Source organism: Lepisosteus platostomus, chromosome 4 (genome assembly GCF_059453375.1).
Source record: "Lepisosteus platostomus isolate fLepPlt1 chromosome 4, fLepPlt1.hap1, whole genome shotgun sequence".
Taxonomy (NCBI): domain Eukaryota; kingdom Metazoa; phylum Chordata; class Actinopteri; order Semionotiformes; family Lepisosteidae; genus Lepisosteus; species Lepisosteus platostomus.
The window spans coordinates 66,519,789-66,545,882 of NC_142614.1; the positions used below are offsets into that span (position 1 = coordinate 66,519,789).

A 26,094-nucleotide genomic window follows, 5' to 3' on the forward strand; every position below is an offset into this window, starting at 1 on the left:
GAGAAGCAAGTGAAAGCAATGAGACCAGAGCAAAAGGACAAGCAGATCTGAAGCAATCCCTGACTGGAATTACACTTTCCAAAGAGAAACAGATACGCCAAGATGACATATAGTACCTATCAGTGGGCATTAATCTGGCCATCCAATTGAACTTAGTCAATTTGATCTTAGAACCTTCAGTCACTGATTCCAGTATATTTAGTCAGTTTGAGGACTGAAATTTGAGAGCACTCATCGCTTTGTTCTGCAGCGGAAAAGCGATGCAATAATGTGTCATTGCAGCTTGAAGGATGGAAATAATAAACCAGATATCCTTTATTTATGAACCAACAGTATTAAAAGTATGTACACAGAAGATAGAACTACTGTCCTGTGTTATCCCGATATGTTTGTTCGATAGTTGCCATACATATTTCCTTTGATTTTTGTTTTTTCCTCAGGGTACATTCTATTTTACACTCTGGACAAGAACATGCCCATAGATGACTGGGTGATGGAATCCATCAGTGGGGACCGCCTCACTCACCAGGTCATGGATCTGAATTTGGACACAGTCTACTATTTCCGCATCCAGGCCAAAAATGCAAAGGGAGTAGGCCCCCTCTCTGACCCCATTCTCTTCAGGACGCCTAAAGGTCAGAGACACGTACTTTCTTGTGGAAAATAATGCATTCATTTCCAGTTCATTATTCTGTTAGCACTGCAAATGCTTTGCAAATCCCAAAGACAGAATAAAAAGTCATATCAACCCACAGCAGAATGGATAATGCCTAGTATTGTTTATCAGGAAATGTTATTCAATATTCTTTTATAAATTGTGTGTCTTTAACCAGTTCAGTGTTGATTTTGATCACATGGGCAAAATGTGAGCAACCTGTAGTAGGCTTACTGTATGTATAGCATCTACTGTATATGTTCTCATTGCCTTCATGATTGATTGCATAATTAACTATAAAGCAGATTAATCTCTCAGACCACAAGCAAGAGAATATGTTTTTCTAGTTTTACTAATGAGGTTAAGACATACTATGGAAGCTCATTTTTAATTGCAAGGTGAGTATGTTGGATTAACTGATACTATATGACAAAGGCAGTGAAAGCTCATGTGAATGAGTCATTGTGTGCATTCAAGAAGAATGTTAATGGGTTTCCTAGAGTATTAAGCACCTACTGTATCAGCTGGATGAGCTAAATGAGCTGAATGACCTCTTTTCATCTGTAACCATTCTTATTTTCTTATCTTCTTACCATTCGCTTTTAACCTTTGTAAAGCCACTTTACGAATAACATCCATTAATAACAAAATATAACACCGGGTACTAAAGAAAAGTCTCTTTTTAAATAGATAATAACATTTGTGGTTGAACAGCCATTCCAGTCAATTTACTGAACCATACTAGACCTCTGTAACATCGTAGTTTCAGGGGTCACATGTCAGGTAAACATGATGTGGTGAATCAAAAATACTGTAATGTCATATATTGCTGAGAAATGTTTTGAATAGCCAAATCTCAGAAGAAGCTGAATGATGCCCTTCCTACTGCTCTGTCTCTCTGAGCCGTGCAGGAAAGGGCAACGCATCATGTCCTCTCTCATCCTCATCACTCAATTTGAAGGGCAAGGAGATGAAAGGTTTTGGTTTGAGAAAACAGCTAACGAACACAATCGTTTGACATACCAGGCCCCCTCTGCTCTATCCTCCCCCAAGGGAGCTGTCACCATACTAATAATGTTGTCTGTTTCTTTCTCTCTGTTCTCTTGCAGTTGAGCACCCTGACAAAATGGCTAATGACCAAGGTATGCTGTGCCCAATCTGTCAAGCTCTCCTTAAAGAGTGGGACCTGATGGTTGCTGGTTGCTGTTGCATGCCCAACACTACCACTTGGCATTCCTGCCCTTACCTGTTCTCTCACCTGCTAGCAAGAAGCCCCCCCCCCCCCCCCCAGTAATTAATCTCCATAATTAAGTGACGCTCCACCGCAGTAGATCTTCAGAGGAAAGATGTGTCTCAAATGGAAATGTTTTATCTTCGAGCCAGACTCAGTCTGACAGGCAATAGAAAAATCTATTCCAAGAGAAAAGCTAAAGACCAAGTCAAATGTATCATAAAGCTTAATCTTTAAAGAGAAAACAAAATCCTAGTCATAGCTGTAAAAGCACATTTAATTGTAATTACATTTAAAAATTCATTTGTGAGCTTTGAATTTCTTAGCTGGCTAAAAGTCAACATACTGTGCATATAGCAGATATACTGTATGCCCTGGTGATTGCAGGGTGCTTTCCACCTGCTGGATGCCTCTGTGCCTTACAGTTCATAGAAGTATGTATGTTGTTACTTTGTTCAGCAGTCTGGTACTTTTGGTGAGCATGTCTTCGGAACCAGAAATCAGGGTTTGGTTCCCCAGTTTAAACATATCATATGCATTCGGCATTACAATATGTATTTACTGTACAATACAAATGTTCCAAACTCTAAATGAAAAACAGACAGGCTCTTCTAATTATTGTTAACATAGAGTTAATCAATTTATAGAAAAAGGTTCAAGGTTAATTATTTTTTTAAATAATCTTGCGTCTCCTCAAACTGTCTGTGCCACCAAACCAGATGTTCTCACACCGGCCCTCCAGCCTTGCTTGTTTACATGGCATCAATGCAGCTGAATCTTCAGATTAAAAAAAAAAATCACTAGAGACCAGATCAGGATTGTAGGGTGGGCAATTCAGCTGCAAAAAGACATTTATGAATAGTGGCTATAGCAACGGATAGCACAGATTCCTTCTGGTGAAACTACAGAACACCTATGGCTTCTGTGTGATGTTTTGCATAATGTTGTTGCCATATAATGCATTTTCCTTCATTTCAGTTATGTGAGATTTCCAGTATAGTCTGTCATAAGGACTGTCTTTGAATCCCAGGGAATAGTTGTTATGCTCTTGTTTTCAAAGTGTTGAATGAGATTATTGATCTCCTTGGGTAGTGGAAATCCACTGGTTCCTTCATTACATGGACATTTATTTTTGAGGAACCTATATCTTAATTACTGTATCTGTAATCAGATAGACATGAAATGTTCTTAATGCAATTTTTAGGAACTGATTGATTAAAATTCTGAGCACTGAGAACTTAGGGTGATTGACTTACTGATCATCTTGTTAAAGTCATGTGTTTGGAGCACTGATCTTTGATTCATTGATCATTTTCAGTAAATTTTCCAACTTTTTTTGATTGCGAACATGACAAAGTTTTATTGAGTGTTTTGTGAAGGGCAGACTTACTCTGACTGGTGATCCTGGAAAAGAGAAGAGAAACTGGAAATTACTTAAATTACTCAGTACAAAGTTCTGAACAAGTTTATAAATCAGCCATGAACCAAATTGCTGAAGCATGTGAACACCTTGTTCTATGAATGTATTGACCCCACCTTGTTCATACTGTACAGTATATTCCTTATTTTTGCATCTTATTGATAAACATCTTGCAATTAATTTTCTCTGGCATCTAATTCTGTGGTAGCCCTGAGCTGGAGGTGTCTAAATATGCCTTTTCGATATTAATATTATAAATCGTAATCTTTTAAAAACATCTTTTAAATAATGGAATATTGAATTTCTCTTCTGTTTCCACATATCTTTGTCGTGCACGGTCTTGTCATTATTAGACAAATGTGAATTCTCTGGAGCTTTTGTTTTAATTAAGACCTTTGTTAAAGGAGAAAAAAAGCCCTCATGTGGTTTTTAATTGGTGTCTCTGGCAAACAACTTTGTAAAAATGCCTTTCCCTGACTTTTGTTGAGTGGAAGACCCGGTGAAAGGCAGAGTAGAGTCAGAACAGCCTAATTGTTAAACTTTGACAAATATTTAATACTTTTAAAACTGTAGGTATGTATTTTCTATTTTAAGTAACAGCAACTTTTTACCACTCCGCAATAAAAAAGAGCACAATAAATATCTACATAGTACTGTAGATGCAAGTTTGTTGTTTCTTTTCAAATGCCTTTTAGTTCCCTTTAAAAAAAAAAAAAACTTTCTTATTCATGGCCAGCAAGCATCACATCATTGGCACCACAAGATTTAGTGTTTTTAAAGAGGATTGCAACCAAGTAAGGGACAACAAAAATGAAAAAAAGCATTAAGCATTAAGCATTAAGAAACTGGGATTGCAAATACCTGCAGGTGGCAAAATGTAAAATGACCAAAATCTGAAATAAAGCGTAAAAATAACATATAAAGAATGGAGATACTATTGAAGTAAGATTATTTAGATTTATGTGGAAAACAGAAAAAAAAACACTACAGCGTTCAAAGTATTATTTGTGCGCATATTTTCATTTAGACATTGGATGGACCTCTACTGTAGGTAAAAGACAATAAAACTTGCAGTGGCAGCTAATACACTTTTGAGTATTTCATAATTAAAGTTAAGCTTGATAAACTCTGTCTTTAGTTGAAAATTTAGTTCACATAGATAATACTGTACATAAATCAGCTCAAGATGATTCTGGAGGCAGTTCTGAGAAATGAGAATTGATGGCCTTGGAGCTTTCGCTCCCATTTAAACTTTTTAGTGGGTTGTGCCTTCAAGACAGGAGTTACATTTGAAAGAAGTGGAAACATCAAACTGTCCAGCCTGTGCTGCACCTAATTTTTGCATAATCCGAGGGCTTGCATTTTTAACATAATTTTAACACTTCCTGTCAAGTGCATTTTAAAGCATAAGAGCACAACAGGAGACATGAATCCACAGCCATGAAAAGAGACTCTAGCTAGGGGAATGGTCTTGTTTAGTCTGGTCCTGTGGTGATTGATAGGCTTCCTGGACACAGTCTATTCTACTTTGGGCGAAACAAAATGTATTCTCCTTTACTTCAGGCTCCCTAATGTTGCCTGTTTGTCATTTTTCTGACACCTATTTTAGCAGTGTAACTGAGACGGATTTCCTTCAGTCTTGACCCCAAGCGCCATACATAGAGTTCAAGCCTCCATCAGGAGATAGCTTGCTCCAAATCTGAAAATAATTCGAAAATAAATAAACAGATAAATCAATAAAAAAATGATTGTGTTACGAGCAAAGTTTATCCTAAAAATGGCCTGTGTCAAAACTTAGAAAAGACATGAAAATGTACTGACATTGAAGAGCTGTTCTGAAAATAGGTCTGACAGACATGAATGCACACAGTCAGAACCTGAAGCCCCTGGTAACTGAAGCGACTACCCTGCTCACATATCTCAGCTAACTGGGCCAATCTTTAATACTATAGGTGATCTGTGGCTTCACTCAGCCTTATACAATGTGGAATGTAAATAACCCACAACCTACGTGTCTCTTCAGGCATATATATATATGTGGAGAGAGTACATATTTAATGTATTTACATGTTGTTTGGAGTACAGCTGAGATGTACAGAAAATTCACATCCTGTAACATGCCTAGAATTTGATTTGAACGTGAAAAGTCTAATTGAAGGCTGATGCCAACCTTTCACCCATTTCTTTCTGCACAGCTGAAATGATTCAATATTCAATTTTCAACAAAACACACTGTTACTCTCTCCTTTTATTTCCAGGCTGTCACTGACAGAAAAGATAACTCTTTTAAGTTATTTCTTTATTATTTTATGAGACAGCCACTATAAACTCTTTAATTTGTGCAAAACTCTAATGGCATATATATTTACTGGTGAGCTACAGTACGCGATAGTGTCGTGAAAAGATGTATGCTTCACAGTAATAATTACTGCTCTTTCATCTGTTTTTTGGTCTCTCAAACTCGTCACTGTGACTGTCCGTATTCCCCAGCAGCCTGTAATGCTAGGCAAACAATTATTCAGTTAGGAAGTAGTAAATGTTTCTAAAGCAAAAAGTATTACCCTTTTATTTTGGAGTAGAATATTTGCCTTAGAGAACAAGTTTAAGTCATGCTTCCAAGGAAATAGTGCTGATATAAAATATTCCTCAGGAAAAGGGATAACATTTTCCTTCTTAGTGTGTATTACAAAGATAAAACTACAAAAAGTGCTGTACAGTATCTCATTGAGAGCTGAGGTCTTGAGCTTGACTAAGGTATTTTTTTAATATTTTGGCCTTTCCTCAAAGCACTGTGTAGATATTTCTCTGTAGTTAAGGGACCATGTTGTAAAGAACATAGTGTGGTGTTGAAGAAGGGAATTGAGAAAGTGCTAATTAGATTAATAACACATACAGTACTTGTTTCTTTTTTGTTTTTCCAGAAGATGAAAGATTGAGTATTAAGAGCGCCCTGTAGCACCAGCGATTCAGTTGGAATATTTTGGTTTAGAAGTACTTTTATGCCTTTCACTGGATTTTTAAATGAATTAAAAAATTAAAATGGACTTCTTATGATCTACACAGAGAGTCTATGCTAATTCTGCATATTGACAAGATCTGGCATGAAAGTAAAGTTAATCAAAGCAACAGCTGAATTTTTCCTGTAATATTTTATCAATAATAATAATTTCTAAACATCATCTTAAGATACCTTTGTTACAATTGCAAGGTTGTGATGCATTTAAATGTGTTTTGATAAATAGGAAGCAATGGTAGTCACCTTTGAAGTTACTGCTGATAGAGCCATTAAATATCTGAAAAATCTTTTTATCATTTCTGGGGAATTTTATTAATTCATCTGATTCCTGTCAGGTTTTATTAAAGTCCTAGATTCAAACCCATGATGAAGAAAAATATGTAATGCTTAATTATTAATGACATACATGTTCAACAGATTAATTACTATTGCTTATATAGTAATGTGTAAAATAGTTGTCAATAAATAATAATAAATATCTGAAGATTGATGATTCAATTATTTTAGAATTACATGTATAGTTTCAGTTGTGTGTACTGTATGGGCTTTCATTAACAAAGTATAGGACATCAGTTTACGAGTTAACTAGGTATCGTATAAACCATTATGTATGTACTTTACCACTTGTGAGAAAAAAAATGTATGCTACTGGCTTTTTTATTTTTAAAAAAGGACCTTTTCTGTCAGGTAACAGATGTCATTCCTGTTCCTCTAATACCTGCTCTCTAAAATCACCTTCTGCTCTTTAGGTCGCCATGGAGACGGAGGGTACTGGCCATCAGACACCAATCTGATTGATAGGAGCAGCCTTAACGGTAAGCGCTGGGACTAAATTAAACCCAAACTTTCAAACCACGCAGTTTGCTGTAGGGAGTAATTGCTCCCTTGTCTGTCTCCTCTGTAGTGTTTCTTCGAGGCCAATTCAGTCTGAATGTCTTGGCAGTAACAGATGTGAAAAGGGCAGTATGGCCTGTGAAAGGTCTCTTCATGCTTTGCTCTGAAGTATTGATAAATGCTACAAAAAGTTTATCATACTTAAAGTTTTATGTCTGAAATGTGTAAGAATAAGCAGAACAGAGTTGTATTTACAATGAGAGGACATTACAGAGGAATTCATTTCACAGTTTGAAATCTCCAAGATTAGACATTAACATGACTTTATTTTTATAACACGTATTCAATTAACCACTCTATGAAGTATGGGGTTGGTACCACTAGGTCAGCTGTTCCTAATATGACATAGTCGGCATTAAAACATCCTGATTATGGTGTACTGTTTTCAAGGTTTTATATGAAAAGCAAGCATCCTTCGTAACATGCATTTTTGCCACCCAAGGAGAAATACTTCAGTATTTGAATAATTGCCACTCATAAAAGCTACAGTATATAAAAAGATCAGTCTACTCTTGAAGACCTGTATTTTTCTGGACATTGAAGAATTGACCTGTTCATACCACAAATACTAGATCTTATTTTCTACTACTGTATATACTGTTGTTTTCAGAGTACCATTTGCATTTAATGATTTGTTTTGCATGTTTCATCTGTAACAAGCATTCTTGTACTGACACTGTCCTGTCAATGTGGCCCATTGTGTCAAGCCCATTGCATGTATCAGGCATGTCAATATTGTTAATGTATCTGTAGGCAAAGGTCATATCACAAAACCTGGATCTCTTCTATTCTGATGTCAGTTTAGTTTCGAACACCTGTTTCTGATTTGTGATTAAACATGTACTGAATGAACTAGATCACAGGACTCTTCACTCACCAGGAATCTTCAACAGGTGCCGGTAAGGGTTGTAAATTTGCAGGATCCAAAGAACATTGAAGTATGATTAAATTTAAAAATAAAATCAGCATGTTTTCACAGCATGAATTACATTTGCATTCCAGAAGAGAGCAATGCCTCCACATATACACAAATCATTTGTTTCCCTTTAGCTCACTCTGTCCACCTTATCCTCTGGGAAATATACTATTAATACAGTGTATGTGGTGACAAAATAAGCACAGGAGGTAAAGTCTGAGCAGAAAAGATAGAGAGAGTGGGGTGAGAGGCTGGGGTGAGTGGCTGGGTGAAGTAGTAATTATGTCTTACTATTTCCATTTGAGACTTACAGTAGGATCATTACAGCATGGTCCCCGTTTCAATTTCTGTTTTTTTTTAACTGGGGGTTGGCATAAAGCTGCGGATCGATGCAGAAAACACTGAAGGTTTTGTGTTCTGTTGAGGTGATATTTGGAGGGCTGCAGGAATCACTGAAATAAAAACATTGCCTACTTTTAAGCAAAACGAATATGTGCCTTAAGAAAATGCCCTCCACACAACTTTAAGACTACTGTATAAGGTTTAGTAGCTCACCAAAAAGAAAGAAATCAATTAACTGCTGCTGAAGACTGCTTACACACTCTGCACCAAGAATGTGTCGGGACCTCTGTAGCAGGTTAAACAGAAGGAAATCTGACATGGAGGCAGGGGTGTTTCATCAAATAAATGTACATTTTATGTACTGTATGTATTACATACAGTACATTGTATATATTCAGAAATTATTTTTTAAATAATTACTGGGATTTCTCTATCATTTTTAATCTCAGTAAAAAAAGAAAGCCTGACTCATTTGGTTCGATAAGTGGATAGATACACAGACACCTACTGTACATGTCTAAATGTGAAGAAGGATATATTGATATGTACTTCTGGAAATAGTGCTAAGAGATTAAACGAAATACATGTACAGTATGTGTTGTAATGCTCCGGGAGTGAGCTGGTCTGACTAGGAATCAAACCTTGGTCACTGATTTCCAAGGCAAGAGCATTACTTTATTGCTGAAAATCCAGACCTGGAATCTCACTCACTGAAGCCCCCATTGCCCTTAGAGATATACTGTATCTGTAACACAACCCCACCCCCTCCTTTGCTGGAACACAACCCTGTGCTGCAACCAGAGGACACCCCCAGGTTTCCAAGGAAGCCACTATCTTTTTCTCTTATACTCTTATATCTAATCTTATAGGTTCCTGGTGTAAGCAGGTCTGACAGAGAATTGAACCTTTTTAAAGAAACCTTTGGCTTCTATACAAGCACATTACCTCATCCCATATAGGTCCAGATCCATTACCAAAGATGAGGCTCACTTCCTTCGTCCTCATCACTCTTAAGGGTGTGTCCATTACAATATTACTAGTACTGTATATACTAGTACTGTATATACAGCATATGTATCCTGTTGTTAATAGGTAGTTGTATACACTGAACATTTGCAAGCCCATTGTCACGGAGGGGATATAATTACTTAAAAGCTTTGTGTCTTCACATGACAGAAATACAATAATTTGAACACTGGCCCAATGTTCACTGTCATCAAAATAGTTTTCTGGATTCCAGAACATTCCCAGAGGGCATTAGCTGGGAATCAGAGCTCAGCCGTGCAGAGGTCCTAAGAGGGTTATGTGGACACTGCTGCTAGGATTTTCTACACCATATAGTGAATAATCCAGTCCAGGATGCCCATCCTTTCCATGAATTTGTACCAAATGCAATAAACACAAATAGATTAATATGCAGCTTATTCTGTTTCATATTTATGATTGTGGAAGGATTTCAAAATGAGGAAGACCTGTCCCCTTCTATGGGTCTGAGTAGAGGCCGTTGGACTTGTTGCTGATTTACATTGTGTCTTAAGACGAGAAATGTGCTTTTTATTGCCAGCTGTCTCTACATACTTAATCATTTTCTCTCTCCCTCTTTTTGATGACAGAGAAGTAAATGCCTATAAAGAAAGAAGCAGTTCGGCTTTAATTTACTGCTCCACTGCTCCCCTGCAGCCAAACTCAAGCCCTTGCACAGATTAGAAAGAATTAAAGCCAGCGTCTGGATATTATCTTGTAAAAACTGAATGAGCTTTGATCAAAACCTCCTGTTTTGTTGTCTGCCAAGACACGCATCTCTCTTTTTTTAAAAACGAAGTTGGAACATATTAAAATGAAAAGTAGTTTTTTTTTTCATTTAATAAATGAAATCATGTAAGGTAAATTAATCTTTTATTTATTTTGATTAACACTGACCTCTATCTCCCTTTGTCCTCTCAGGTAATGTAATAAAGTTCTGGTGCAAACTGTGGTTTCTAAAATTGCCCAATTAAGACAAAATGCATTTTACTTAACAGTCCTACCTGTGCCGATAATTCAAATGCAGTCACGCTAAGCAAAATACAAAATCCCAATCTGATACTTAAACATTTCTTAAATGTTATAATTATAGCAACCTCCCACATTGCATGCTAGGAAATTGCTAAATATTCACAATTTTCAGACATATCAGTGAATCCCACACCAAAACGTGTTTTTGTTCTGTTTTCAGCATGGAATAAACCTTTACTTGTTCCTTTGGAGGCTGTGTGCTGATGCAGCTACCTACTTGAATTTCAGTGCAATAAATGTTTAGGCTTACCTGATTCACTGAAGAATCAATTAGCACTGTTAATGAGAGCAGGTTCAATCCCACCTGAGGTTTGCACAAATCTCAAAATTTCCCTTAATTTCTCCTTAATTTAATCAGTGAAATAATTTCTCCATCTAAGCTGCTGTGTAGTTTGCTTCACCCAGGTGGTGCTCTACTTCTGTGGAGGATTAAGTGGATACCCTCCTATGAAGCCTTCTGGAATTCTATGGGATATTCTGGGAAGTCTTATTATGTACACTATACAGTATAGAGTAATAATAATAATAAACTTTATTTTATATAGCGCCTTTAAAGGTGGCTTCTCAAAGCGCTTTACAGGATGACAATAACAATAAATAAGAAGACTACAACAATAAATAAGAAAATTTCACAAGACAGGACACAATTATAATTACAACAATACAACAATAACAATAGAGGAGACCGTGGAAGATGGTATTAAGAAGAGCAGAGGGGTGAAGAATGGAACCAGTTAAGTAAAGGCTTTTCTGAAGAAGAAGGTTTTGAGTCTGGATTTGAAGGAGTTTAGAGAAGGTGACTCTCTAATATCCTTGGGCAAAGAGTTCCAGAGCTTGGGGGCATAGCAGGAGAAGGCCCTGTCGCCCATACAATGTAGACAGGCTTGGGGGACAGTAAGGAGGGTAGAATTTGAAGAGCGGAGGTTGCGAGGTGGGGAGTAGGGCGATAAAAGTTCAGACAGGTATTGAGGTGCCAAGCCATGTAAAGCCTTGTAGGTGAGCATGAGGATTTTAAAGTCTACGCGGAATTTGACCGGAAGCCAGTGCAAGGACTCCAGGATAGGAGTAATGTGAACACTTGCACTAGACCTGGTCAGGATTCTGGCTGCTGAATTTTGGACATACTGCAGCTTGTTCAGAGTAGATTTAGATACCCCAGGGAGCAGAGTAGCTACAGTATAGTACATTGATTGGAAGAAGAATACTGTAAGTTGCTGTGGTTAAGCTTTATATAAAAGTAACCACTTCTTCTATCTTTATTCAAGGTAGCTTGTATTCAAATCAATACTCAGGACACATAAGGTACATTACAAATGAGAGGAGGCCATTCAGCTCATCTTGCAGGCTGAGGCTACCAGAAACATATCCACCACTGGTTGCACTCATCTCCCATACAGAACAGATGGCGAATTCCAGAACAGAATCCAGCTGCTCCAGGCCCAGGGTGTCTCCCTGTCCAATGTCAGACTGAGGAGATATGACCAGTACAAAACAATTTATACACAAAATTAGATTAAATACGAAGACATTTTATTTGAAATTGAATAAACTTTAAATTGGAGAAGCATTCTAGAACTTTATCTGGGGAATGTGTAAGACAAGTCTCTGAATTAATACTTCAGTAAACTAATTTGAAAATGTTAGTAATTTGTTTTTCAAATGAACATCTTCTATTCATTTGTTAATATGAATATTCATTAGCACTTTTTTTTACATAGTTTATATAACATTTGAAAAAATATTACAGAAAACACATAATTCAAGTCGCGTCATATAAGAAAGTGTTAATGACATACTTACTGTGGGTTTGCCCTGGACAAGGGTATGGAAGCATTAGGATTTGTAAGCAACAATGATAGAGCTGCATAATGACTTTTTAGAAAGCCATCCTCACAATAGTCATGTTATGTTGTGATTTTCCAAATATAGACACCCAAGCAAAACTTTCCCTGTAATTAAAAAGTTCATCCCTCTGGTAGTTTTCCAAGACTGTCAAGACCAAACACAAATTCTCTTTGTGCTCTGCAAACACTGGCACAAGCTCAGAGTATGGCACAAGATTCAATCGAGCACAAAAAGCTTTCTTATCAGCTAGCATACCAGGTAGAACATCATTATTTCTCTAATTCTCTAAAGGCTTTCTTGCTAACAAACTGCCAGATCTAAAAAAGGTAGAGGGAGGGGAATTGAATGGAGGATGATGACAGTCTACAGATAATCAGTCCTTGTCTCCACATGTGTGAATGTATCACTATCACTGTCTCAAGAACAAATTCAATTTGTGGGAAAAAAGGATTTTATGCAAAATGCAAAGTATAAGAACCCGATGTACAGTATGGTGTTTGGGAGATTGTCGATACAATTCCACAAGCAGAAGAGCCTTGGGCTTCACTAGGTGTGTTACTCTGTGTAACTGGGAGCATTCTCTTTTACTCCAGTAAGGTCCAGCTGTGGCTCCTGTCATTCACCTGTTGCCAGTCTAAGAATCTTGAATAAATTCATATAAATATCAGGTTTATCTAATCTAAGCTTATGTTCTTGGCTGTGGCTGCCTATGCATTTTGAAAGATTTTGTGGGCAGACATTCACAGACAAGGCTGTGCTTGAATATTAGTTCTCCCAATTCGTGAAGATTACTGTAGAGCATGCCTACTAAATGATCATGGATCTGAACACGTAACTAGTCAGGATCCATTTTTATTTTCAGTCCTGATATCCTTATGAAATTATAAGGCAAAATAAATAACAAATGTCAGACACTCTCCATCCACTGCATGCTTTGCCCTTGCCATTAGTAATACTACTGTAGGAATCATAGCATGAAATTGTTTGCCTATACTAAATTCAATTAAATGCATTGTTTTCATGCTATGTTGTATCCCTGTACAATATACTGTATTGTATCCCTACTCAATATTTTCTCTCAGTACTGTATGTTCCTAACACAGGTCATAGTTGGTGTTAACCAAGTGAAAATGTATTATACTAAATACATATACCAATAACATTTTCAAAGACTCTATAAGTATAGTGTGGTCTTATTTAGATAGCTTAAAGTCACAAGTTAACAAGTTTCATTTTTCTTGGCTATATTTCTCATCAGTATGCTGATTACCGAAATGTATGACAGTGTAAGCATTTTCTTCTCCTTTTAAATTTTCCCCAAGGTTTTGTATGCTCAACTGCTATAAATTTGAAAATAGCAGAGATTTTGTTTTTCATATTGCATTATCTAGTTTTTAATTTAAGAGTTATTAGTTAAACTTTAAAGGTACCAAAAGGGATATGTCTACTGGATATAAATTGTTTGCTGAAAAAGTGTTGGTGGTTGTGTGTGATTGTGTGAGGTAGTGAGAAGTACATCAGTCAACCTGTCATTTTCTTTAAGTGCTGCTGAACTGACAGGATAAATGGATTCAACATTGCATGATGCATAATCATCAGCTTCACGTTATACAGCTACAGTACAATCCAGTAATGCTACACGGCCATGGATAGTACTTCAGGAATAAGACGGAAAGAGCAATACTGATGACCAAAACAAAAAAACTGAAAATCATTATTTCAGTCATTATATTACATGTGATATTCTCACAGGGAACTTCCTGATGTTTGGAAGCTGTCACCTTTATGTCTACCTCAAAATGCAAAGCTAGCATATCCACTGCCTTGTTCAACAATGCAATAAATAATGGATCAGTTCTGGGTATTTATACCTTTCCAACTCTTGCGGTTAGCAGTTTTACAAAGGATGTTCTTTTCTTAGGGGCAGGGGTGTCATTACCTCTTCCTTGAGTTCCCAAACATGACATCTTGACCTCTTTAGCAGTCTGGCAGCTGAACTCAGCAGCTTCTTCGCTCACAGCTCTGAAGCGAATTCTAATGTAAATGCATCTATGACACTCGAGGAAGGGGGCTTCTATTAAGGGCACGTACTCAAAGAGGAAAGTTATGGAGTTATAGTTACTGTATTTTCTTGATTGTAGTGTGAAATAAACTTTACACAGCTAAGGTCTTGGATATAGTATGTATTATTTCTGTATTACTGTAAATGGTTGTAGACAATTTACATATGTCATTTTGTGGAATCCTTACCATATGGTGTTATCATTCTTTAGTATTACGTAAGTTACAAAGATATTTAGGATATAAATTAGAGTATAATTGGTATTTCTGGAACAAAGGATTCTAAAATCTTGAGCATGAGTTGTCATAGGCACAGGATATTAAGCATGGAAAATAAGACCCAGACTCAATGTTGAGAACAATATTTCTTGTTTGTTTTTGCTATATCCCTTGTCTTATTAGTGTCATGGCATCTGAGGACAAATAACAGTCTTGTCTTTAACATTTACTGAACATTAATCAAAGATAGATAGCATAGCATATTCTTCTTTTTCTGTGAACACTTTAAACTAAAGGTGTCTGTGTTGCCTGAAAATCAGTTCATAAGCATAGATTCTGCAGTACTGCTGAAAGAATGTGCCCCTTTTCTTTTAATACATGAAATGCACACCAACTAATGGAATGCAATTATGCTACTACCATTGTAGTGTTTTCTGAGTGGAACATTTACTGTTCACAAAAAGCTGTTCATGGCAAAAATTAAGAAAAACTATGGTTCCGGCAGGATTCTAATTTCTCTATCCTCCTACATACAGTACAACACAGAACACTGAAGAATATGCTGATTCTTCCCCTGTAGCACATACTGTACGTCATCAGAATGAGTAGCTAACACACATTTGCTAATTAAAGAACAAATGCATCAAATGAGTGGTAAGGAAGGGATATTTAAAGCTACCTCTAAGCAATTAATCTTGCTGAGTGTTTCTGGTTCACCTCTTCCTCCCCTGCTTTCATCTATTTTCTTAGCTCTGCTCACTGAAGGAGAGTGGCAATAAACTGCTACCAGGAATTGCTGCCGGTCAGGCTGTTAAGCTTCACCGGGTTTTCAGAAAGCAGGCATTCCTTGAAGGATGGAGCCCAAGGCCAATGATGCAATACAAAATTCTGTATTGCTTCATAAAACCTTATTTGCATGAGTTTGTCTGATGGCTGTAAGGGTTGTGTTGCCATATAGCACGCATTTTCTCCATTGCAGTTGTTGGCTGCATAATTGTTTCCGACATTAAAAGCAAAATGTGCTTTTTAAATCCATAATTGGTTATTACTAAATTAAATGGTACTTTTAGTACAATACATTATATGATAGTTATAATATACAGAGCCTTGCAAAAGAAGATTGATGAACTGAGATTGCTTCTTATTTAGCAGTCTTTAATTCACATTGATCTGAATCTTCCAAAACTTGATCAGACAAATACAAATGCTATACACAAGCAGCCAATGTGACGTACTATACTGCAGTACCTAATCTTGATTATCAATAAAACCACAGATCCATAAAGCTAAAAGGCTACATTCTGTACTAAAACAAGAAAAGCAAATCAGTCAGTATGTTAGCGGCATAAAATAGTAAGTAAAACAAAGTAAAATGCCCAAAACTTTTGCACAACATGTTAGTTTAGTGTAGTTTTGTTTATATAACTGTACATTTACAGTTATGATTACAATTTAGAGGCATATACAGTACCAATATCATATTACATTTAGTTACAGCTATTGTCAGGTCATAGGAACATACTCTCAGTGCTGGTAATGCACATCAGTTGCTGCTGATGTGGAGATTGGGATAGCAGAACATTTCAGACCCCATTAGTAACATTCTAATATACTAAAGATAATCTTCCACAGAAAATGAAAATGTTCTATATTCTACAAATTATAGTTTATGTATTATAATTAAAATTAGAAATAAGAAAATAAAATAATAATCACAGCAAATTAAATGAAATAATTCTTTGCCATTTTGATGAAGAGTAGGAAGCGTACTGTAATAACAAGGTTTCTCACATTGAACTGTCATTATCCATACAGAACTTCATTGTCTATTAATTTAGACAAGATTTTTGGGGTTCATTAAAATTTTTCCCTTTTTTGTTATTTCAATGGGCCAAACATTAAGGACCGCGTCTTTTTATGAAATTCTTCAAAAAAGTCTTTGATATAGTATGCTAGTATCTAGATTGAATCTGCGGAAATTCCATAAACATTCTACTAATTGTATTCACGTTAAAATGATTATATTTGTCTTACGTCAGGTTTTTTTCCTGTTTAGAATTATTGCTAACAGACTAAATCTTCTAAAGCACACTTCTATTTATATATTGGAGACTTTTGTCAACCTGTATTCTTCTTGGTGCTGTTTGTCACTGAAAAAACTCCAGGTTTAGGTTTTATGATATGGCATGTAACTACTGTTTACTTAATCACTTCTGCAGTCTGAAAGTCTGTTTTATGTTCTGGTTTTCAGAGCCTCCCATTGGTCAGATTCACCCTTCCCATGGCAGCGTGACCCCACAGAAGAACAGTAACCTGCTGGTGATAATCGTGGTCTCTGTTGGTGCTGTGACTGTGGTTGTTGTTGTCATCGTGGCTGTGATTTGCACACGTCGCTCCTCAGCACAACAAAGGAAGTAAGTCACAGGGGGACTGTTGTACAGCTTCCACAATGCCCTTGCTGATTAATCGGAAATTCAAACAGTTTTACTCCAATTAACTTTAGGGCTCCTATGTTGCATGCTCCTTACAATAATGCAGAAGGGACAAAAGTCTTAAATAGAAATGAAGTATAGTATATGTTTGGAAAGGGTTTTTTTCTTCTGAGTCAAGTGCCTGTTAATTGCTTCCAGCTCACTTCCAAGTGTGGAACACATGGTAATTTATGCCAGCTGTGAAATAATGATGCATTTTGCTGATCGCTCATTGCCATTTGTGTCCTATTAAGCAGACTCAGAACCAAAAAAATCCCAGGACTCTTTGTAATATCTCACAGTACAAAATAAACAATTTTTTAAATTTAATATTGACCAGGGATATGATCTTAACTATTTTTTAGTTGGGTAAATAAAAAAACAATAGCCGAAATACAGCTGTTAATGTAAACCTTGATTGTAATAAGAAAATAATACAGGCTGTAAGCAGCCAGTGTGAAACATTAATTATATTTGTCGTTTTCAAAGCTTTTTACTCCAACAATTTTCTCTGTATTTTTAATAACAAAATACAATTAAGTGCAATTTCAAAATTGGGTTTAAGGATACTATGATGAACTGGTATGCTGTTCAGAGTGTATCCTGTCTTGTGCCTGCTTGCTTGCTGGGATAAGCTCTGACACCTCCATGACCCTAAATTGGGTGAAGTGGTTAGAGAATGGATGAAGGTACAGTATAGTTGGGTTTCAGAACAATAAACCTTTAAAGACTATTTTTCACATTTAAGTTGACAGATTTCTACTAAATCACCTTGTACATGAACTGGCCTACACAACTATTTGTGCCTTCCAAATGATGTGTACATATCCTCCTTTCAGTAAATATTTTATCAAACCTTGATTGCTAAAATTGAACACTTTCAAAAAAAAGAAATTTCAGCCAAAAGTACAAAACAATGTGTTGATTGCACAAGTATTCACCCTCTACACTGCATGTTAGCAAACCGAAATTATTACAGGTACACAACATTACTTTGACAAAACACACAATCAATAGATTGACATCTCTCTGGGTGCAGTAATAGTGGTACACATGATTTTAGAATAAATACACAAATTTGTAAGGTCCCTCAATCAGGTAATGAATCTGAACCAAAGATTCAACCGTGAAGGACCAAGTTTTCAAAACACATGACTTAAGATGCAGAAAGGCAAATATGTGGAGAAAAGTTAAACCACATCAAAGACAAAGAATTTCACTATGAACTTAATGATCAGTCGATCACTGAAAGGGTAAAACATGTCTTACCATCCAGACATTGCCTACATCAGGTTGTACCTCTAAACAGAGAAACTGGGCATGGAGGAGACTGGTTAGGGATACCACCTTGAGCTCATGGCGCATTTGATAGTATTACAGAGTTCAAAAGCTGAGATGGGATAAAATGCCCATATTGGCCTGTGTAGCACTGGCAAAATGGAAGCTATTAAATATCATATCTAAAATCCCCCATGGAGTTTGCAACAAAGCATTAAAGTCAATGATATTCACTCTTTATCCTGGAGAGCCACCGTGTCTTTTGGTTTTAATCGTATTCTGGAGTCTTAATGACTTGATTGGAATGAAATTTTCACTAAATTGGTTTTAATTACAATTACTGCTTCCAGGTCTTTATTCACTGAGGATTATAATTTACCCATAAAATATAGTAGTCTCCAAGGCCCTCCAAGGCCAGGAGTGAATATCACGGATTTAAGTGATACTGCAACCAAGCGCCTTGTCAGACAAGAGAAAATTAGAATTGTATAGTCTAAATGCATTGTAACATTATTTCATACAAATCTATTATTTCATACAAATCTTAGAATATTAAAATATAGTGTAGTAATAGGTGGCTGAGTGACCATTTACAGAAGCAAAGCCTCATTCATTTGAGATACTTTTATTATTGAATTCAAAGGGTTTTTGTAGTAATAAGTTACATTAAATCTCAATTCATTTTAACAAAGATTTGTTCTACTCAATGGATGAATTATTCACTCAAATCATTTTAATAAGGTGAGCCTAATATGTAGTAATGAAGTAAACTGTCAATCTATTCAGTTGTTCAGATTACAGTAACATACTGTACCAATTTTAACATAAGAAAGGCTGCTAACAAGAGACCATTTGTACTTCGTGTTGCTAGCATCTACATTAATTGACAATTCCAGACACAAAAATTTATAGTTCTGTTCAGAGCCCTAGCTGATCTTAAATCCCTATGCAGCTCAACTGTTTATTGGCACCAGCATTTTACTGGCAAAGCCTTAAGTCTTTACACTGAAAATTCAGTATTTTCGTCTCAATCTGTCACCTGGTGTGTGTCTCTAATGGTTTTTCATTACAGGATCTGATTCAGGAGCATCTGCACTCTTTTCTAGGTAGCAGATTATCCATTATGTCACGGTTTTGTGCTCCTTAAGTTCAAATTCCCTTTTCACGTTGATGCAGCACATACAGTATCATATCTAGATCAGCTTTCTCCTCCACTTTAGCATACATATAGACTGCCATGCTGAAGTTTTAGACATTTTACATTCTTCTCCTCCTGCTTTCACTTTCCTTCTTTATGTAGACTTTATGTCACTTCTTCAGTGATTTTCTGCTGAAATTTAAACCATTAAGCTTGACATCTGTATGTTGTAGTATAAAGGTAGACTTTCAGCTTTATGAATGTGCAGGGAGGAACAAACAGTATTAAAGATGAGGAACACCTGGCAGTCAGCCACTTAAATTTGATAGTAAATGTGATAGATTAGCCAGAGTAGTACTACATATTGGCTGCTCGTGTATAATTTACCTTAGGTTGTTGTGATGAAGATTTTGAAGATTCGGATCAGTGTGAATTAAAGATTGATAAATGGCAAGCCTGGTTTCTAGTCAACCAAACTAAGCTGTTCTCTCTGGCTCGAGGCTTTGAGTAAATTGATGTTCATAACGTACATAAATTGTAACACTAATGGTTAATTGTGTCTAAGATATATTGGGGAGGAGGGGGGAATCTTTCAGTATGTTACATGCTGCTCTCTGTGAAGATTTAGATTCTGATTTCTAGTGTCTAAGGGCTTGCTTGCATTTAATCAGCTACAATAAACCTCTGCAGGTTTCTTTTTTATATATTTTTTTTTCAATATCGCCTGTAGACATTTGAGAGCGGGGGGATAGATGTGACAACAGTTGTGCGCTGCATGTGGAGGTGCCAGCTTGGAATGAGTTTTTAACAGTTTGTCAGTCTTATCCTATGGGAATGGATGTGTTGTTCACATCTAGAGTCTGGACCTCCCGATGGGTCGTGTCCTCATTAGCAGTATCATATAACTCTCACCAGAGAAGGCACTGTTACAAAAACAACTTCCTCTTAGGTGTCTCCTTTACAAACTACCAAAGGAAAAGGCCACACTTGACAGAATGTGAGATAATTACTTCAAACACATTGCCTGTCAGTTTTTTAACTCTGTAGTTTGAATAATTTATCATGCTAATAGTATCACGCTGCAGTTGAACTGCCAGTTCACACTGTGATTTAAATTGGCACTATAACAGGACAACTTTCAGTTTTTGGGGGGATTGGTGCAAAATCCATTCAGCTTCATCTAACTCCAGCTAAAAAATCTCTAATTAATTTCATAAACTGCTGTATATGAAGAAAATCTATGTTGTCTTTCTAGAGTTTTGTATTTGTAATGGACAAAGTACTGTATTTTTTTCAATTGTGGAGACATTAATGTTAAACAATACTGAAAAACATTTTTATACAAACAATTATAGGTGCAACATTGACCTCATGACAACGAATGAACCCTGTGTCAATGTGTCAGTTTATCTAATCTATTCCAGAAGAACCAACATCTGCTGTAATTTTGTGTTGTGGTGGTATTAGAACCAGTATTTCATTAAACTGACTTGAAAGTTTATAGATCCCCTTTCAAAGCGTTATTTTCTTCAAAGCATTATTTTCTCTCTCCAAATAGACCACATTTTAAATCTTCTTAATCACAAAATAACATTTAAATGGAAAAATTAATTTCAATTATTGTTTTTACACACCTACAGTGTCTACCCATCCATACAGTACATCCAACAGTCCCTATTTATACAAAAAAATAACACTTAAATCACAGAATGAGATAAATAAGCATAGCAAGTGCAAAGCCTCATATACTGTAATTTTCTTTGTTTATAGAAAGTCCAGTAAAAAAAGCTAGAAGTTTAACAGACAGTACATACTGTATAACATTTGATTCTATCATACTGTGGTCACATACACAACAATTTTCATTTTTTCATATAAATGCACTGCAATGTTAAGCAATGCTTTTATCGTTGCACAGTAGTCTCAATCATATTTTTGTCAGGATTGAAAGTATTGTCAGGATTTTGATTTATTTGAGTAAAAATCAAGTATTCAAATATTGCCCTGCCATTAAGTGACTATTTTTTAGACTATTTTTAAATGATAAAAAATCATCATTTTTTAGACCTGTGATGATACAGGTCTGTACATACTGTATAGTATTGTTATTCAGTTCCCTGTTCTCTAAAATTTCTTAAGCGTGAATGAAGGATTAAGGTGAGGTTGATGAAAATTATAAAAAACATTTATTTCTTTATTCATTTATTTGATCAAGCTTTGATCAAGATTTTTTGTATTGTTTAATTATAAAAGAGCACTTAACACTGAATCATGGGTTAAAAGTATCCAACACTTGCAATATACTGTACATTATACTGTATATTCCTATGAGTTCACATCCTAAACGATTTATGTATAGTACTGTATACAGTATACAGAAAGTTTTTTTTATATATCAATTCCTTTTAAATTCTGTGTTTATTTTTTTCTTTTATTGGAGTCGTTTTTAAATTTGTTTACATTGGAGTAATAATTCAAAGTTTATTTATCCTTGGCTCCAAATTTTGGTTTCTCTACCCTTTAATTTGTTGCAGAATGTTTCATAAAGGTAGAGAAAGCCAATCAGCAAACCAGTGTTTTTGGAAGAAGTTGTGTGTATTTTTAAATCACTCACAACCTGTAGGGTTTTTATGCTGTTTTGCATGTATTGTACTATATTGGACATACAGTAGAAACCCCAATAATACTTTTTTCAGTGTTGGAACTGATGTTTTTTAATAGACTTTCAGCCTGATTATGCATGTTTTATTAAGCTTCATCAAAACCTGTGTTTCTGTGCAAGTGAAGTTATCAATGAGAGCTTCATGTATTCTCCACCCAATGCTTAAATTTGGCCAACTTAGTCTCTACAGTATGAGAAGGATTGGATACACTGTGTGACTGCCTGATACTGCATTTCCATGTCCCTTGTAGTGGTGGAGAACCATATCAGTAAGACAAACTAAAAAATAATTGACAGATCACAATATGGAAAGAAAACTAACCAGTGTTATTTAGTAGTAGTACTTTCCTTTATTTGTAAATGTAATAAAGAAATGTTTGTGTCAATATTTGTTGAGAAAATGGAAAAGAGTCTCAACTGCATATGTTGTATTTTCATTGTTAAATTATGATGGGAGTTTATCTGTAAGATTAAATGCTCTATGTACAGCCTAGGGGAAGGTGAGAGCATGTTTTTGTTATGTGAACGTAATAATTCCTAGTGACTTTATTTCCAAGGAAGGACGACAGGGGGATATGAGAAACACCCTTGAGAAACACAGAGACCCTGGAATATAGAAGCATGTAATTATGGAAACAATGACACCATGACAAATGAAGAAAAGGATTAGTGTCTTCAAGCATATCATTAATGAATTAGAAAAGACATTATTTCCTCAGACATTTCTCAGTTGAGCTCAATTTGTGATTTAGAGATGTCTGCAGAGCTGGGGGAAAAAAACCCAAGATGAAATGGTTTGACCATAAACACATGTCAGGCAACTGTAAAGCTTTTCCCTCATTTAGTATGAGTTATGGGTATGCTAGAGTAATCCATTGACACTGTCAAGGTTAAAAGATGCAGCTTGTTCTGAAAGTTCTTTAACTTCAAGGTGCTATTTGTAACAAAAGTATTTTTCGTCTCACTGTTGTAATAATAAATAACCAGGTCCACTGGCCTATGAAGTTTGCAAAGTGTGAGTGCCGTACAAGTTTTTAAACCCTTCATGATCATAAACCAGAATTAATGGATAAAATGTTCTTTTTATGATATGCAGTAGCATAGATTCATATCAGACTAGACTTGAAAATGAGATTTGGAGTTCAGGGAAAAGATCATTCCCTTCAAATACAGGTGTGAGTCTGAGCATTTGGATTGAAATGTCTTTGTTTCTTACACATAACAGAGTAAAACAACAAACAAAATGTCCTCCCCTAGGAAACGTGCCACCCATAGCACGGGAAAAAGGAAAGGCAGTCAGAAGGATCTGAGGCCCCCAGACTTGTGGATCCACCATGAAGAGATGGAGCTGAAAAATATCGAGAAGCCCTCAGGCTCTGCCCCTACAGGTCGAGATTCACCCATGCAGGGCTGCGAAGATATCACACCCATCAGCCACAGCCAATCAGAGAGCCAGATGGGAAGCAAGAGCAGCCACTCAGGTATGACAGGCCCTCACACGCAGTCTCAGAAGACCTAGGTCTGTAACCTTCACACACCTGTTACTATAATTCTACAAATTAAAAGAAATCTTCTGATGGGCTCTTGGTTTTTCCCTATGAAGATTTCTATCTCTAAACCTATGCAACCTTTATTTGCAATTCCATTGACATACAGTATCCATTAATAGAGACCAGAATGGTAGCATGTCAAAGTTTTACACTCATTTTGGGCAAAGGCAGCAAAGACAACAAAACATTTTTAAATAATACATAAATAAAAGAATGTGTTTCTGTTAACAGTGTATCAACCTGTAAAGGTTTAAAGGTATTAGGTAGTGTAGCTAATAGTTGTTGTTTTTTAATGTAACTACCATAAAGTAGAATTTACACATACATATTATAAATAAGGACATTCTGCTTTTTAATTTTGACTTTAGGAATAGTTACAAGCAACTATTGGTTTTATATTGAATCTAATGCAGTGGGGTACACTAGAGTAAAGGAATTTACTGAGCTCATAATATGATTCGCCAGAAATGGATTGATAGTATGGATGGACTTTTTGTGTGAGATGTGCTTTAATATAAATTCCTTGTTGAAGTACTGTTTACAAAGCAATTAAACAGAACCAGACATATCATTATCAAATATTTTACTATTTGTGCAAGAAAGTGCAAGTCTCCCCTTTCAGCATCTGTCAAATAAATAATACCAATAACAATTATAAAACTAGAAATAGCATGGCTTGCAATTACTTACTATCACTGTGGTGTTCATCCTTAATATTCTTACAGATGTCTTCCACTGTACTTTTAATGAAATATTTTATTATAGTGGTCTCATAGTCAGTTTTGGGGAACTTTAGAAGCCTTTAAGTAATCACAATTTATATGTGAAAATAATTCAAATGCAACATTTAAAAAAATAAAATATTAAAAAGGTTCATTCATACCTACAGTAGCAAGAAATACCTTCACTTTCTTGCTAGGATCTTCAAATGATTTAATATGATTTATTTATTTAATAATTATTGTTTTCCATTAAAATGCCTTCTTTAAGGAAATTTCAATTTGTTTTAACTATATACTAAGTGCCTGTCATTTCATAGGCACTCACATTTCCTGAAAATAACAAATTACGTTGTAGAAAGTCGATATGACTGCTCTGCAATCACATACACATACAGTAAAGAAAACAAAATTCTACTCTACAGTATTTACTACTGTCCTAGTTATGTGTACAGATTAGCACACTGTTGTTATAAGTTATTTTTTTCTTTTTTGAACATGAGTACTGTACTATATATGTTTTCATGTTTTATATATATTACCTTCAGGAAGAGCAAGTGTGTTTTACCATCAAAATGACAGGCAGATAATTTGGATTATAACCATTTAAAATTGTTCTCTGGAATGCAAATATTTGGAACCTCTGTCCAATTTATTATCACTTATTTTACTGTACAGTATATATCTCCTGCCTCCTTTTGTTTCTTTAAAATGTACACACTGCAGATACATATTGGAATACCGATAACAAGACAGCAATATGCAGCATTTCAAATTCTTTTTAAAATGTTTTTTTTTTCCCTGATCATTTTAACTGTATTCAGAAGTAAATGTTAAAATTTAATCTGAAGTAAGGGTTAAATTCCTCACCAGCAGCACTGTGGCCTGAACTCAATCAACGCACTACCCAAAAACACGGAACTTTGCTGCTGGTCCCTAAATATACAGCTTCACTAGGCCTCTGTGTTGTCTTTTATGCTGATTTCAAATTAAAACCCTGTGTTTCAAACACATTGGTCTTAAATAGACATAATCAGGCGTGTCATGTGCTTGTTTTAATGGTTCAGGTGGGTAGCTGTGTCAGCATGCGTAGTCTGCAAAGGAACGAGTAATACAGTAGGTATATTCCATGCTGAAAAGAGAAGAGAGAAAACACAACGTTTCTGCTGTGAAGCCTTCTTCAGGTGTCTTCAGAAACACAATGTTTCGGCTGTGAAGCCTTCTGAAGACACCTGAAGAAGGCTTCACAGCAGAAACGTTGTGTTTTCTCTCTTCTCTGGATGGAAGCATGGAATAAAGCTATTGCTTGTTCCCTTGTTTTAACGATTGTGATTTATAGAAATGGTGTTAAGTCAGCTTTGTGACTGTGGTTCTCTCCCTTCAGGTGCAGAAGGAGATGAGGCATCAAGCAGCATGTCCACTCTAGAACGCTCCTTGGCTGCAAGGAGAGCAACACGTACCAAATTGATGATTCCCATGGATTCACAGCCCAACAACCCTCGTAAGTAGCAGACTACTGAAGACCAGCAATCCTCCCATTCCCGTTTGGATACAGTCCTATTCTACACCAAAGAGCCATCATTTACTTTCTAAAAAGAAAAGCATGCTTTTCAGTATGTGCA

The 26,094-nt window shown here is 35.9% G+C and overlaps 1 protein-coding gene across 2 annotated transcripts in view; it reads left to right on the top strand.

The window, feature by feature from the left end:
- Window positions 1–26,094, top strand: part of dcc (DCC netrin 1 receptor) — a 377,917-nt gene that overhangs the window by 324,654 nt on the left and 27,169 nt on the right. For both annotated transcript variants that reach the window (XM_088630328.1, XM_088630329.1), the window contains exons 20-25: window positions 441–635; window positions 1,765–1,797; window positions 7,072–7,137; window positions 16,906–17,068; window positions 23,461–23,684; window positions 25,857–25,973. In XM_088630328.1, the coding sequence (XP_088486454.1) occupies window positions 441–635; window positions 1,765–1,797; window positions 7,072–7,137; window positions 16,906–17,068; window positions 23,461–23,684; window positions 25,857–25,973 (798 nt within the window). The remainder of the gene's footprint in view (window positions 1–440; window positions 636–1,764; window positions 1,798–7,071; window positions 7,138–16,905; window positions 17,069–23,460; window positions 23,685–25,856; window positions 25,974–26,094) is intronic.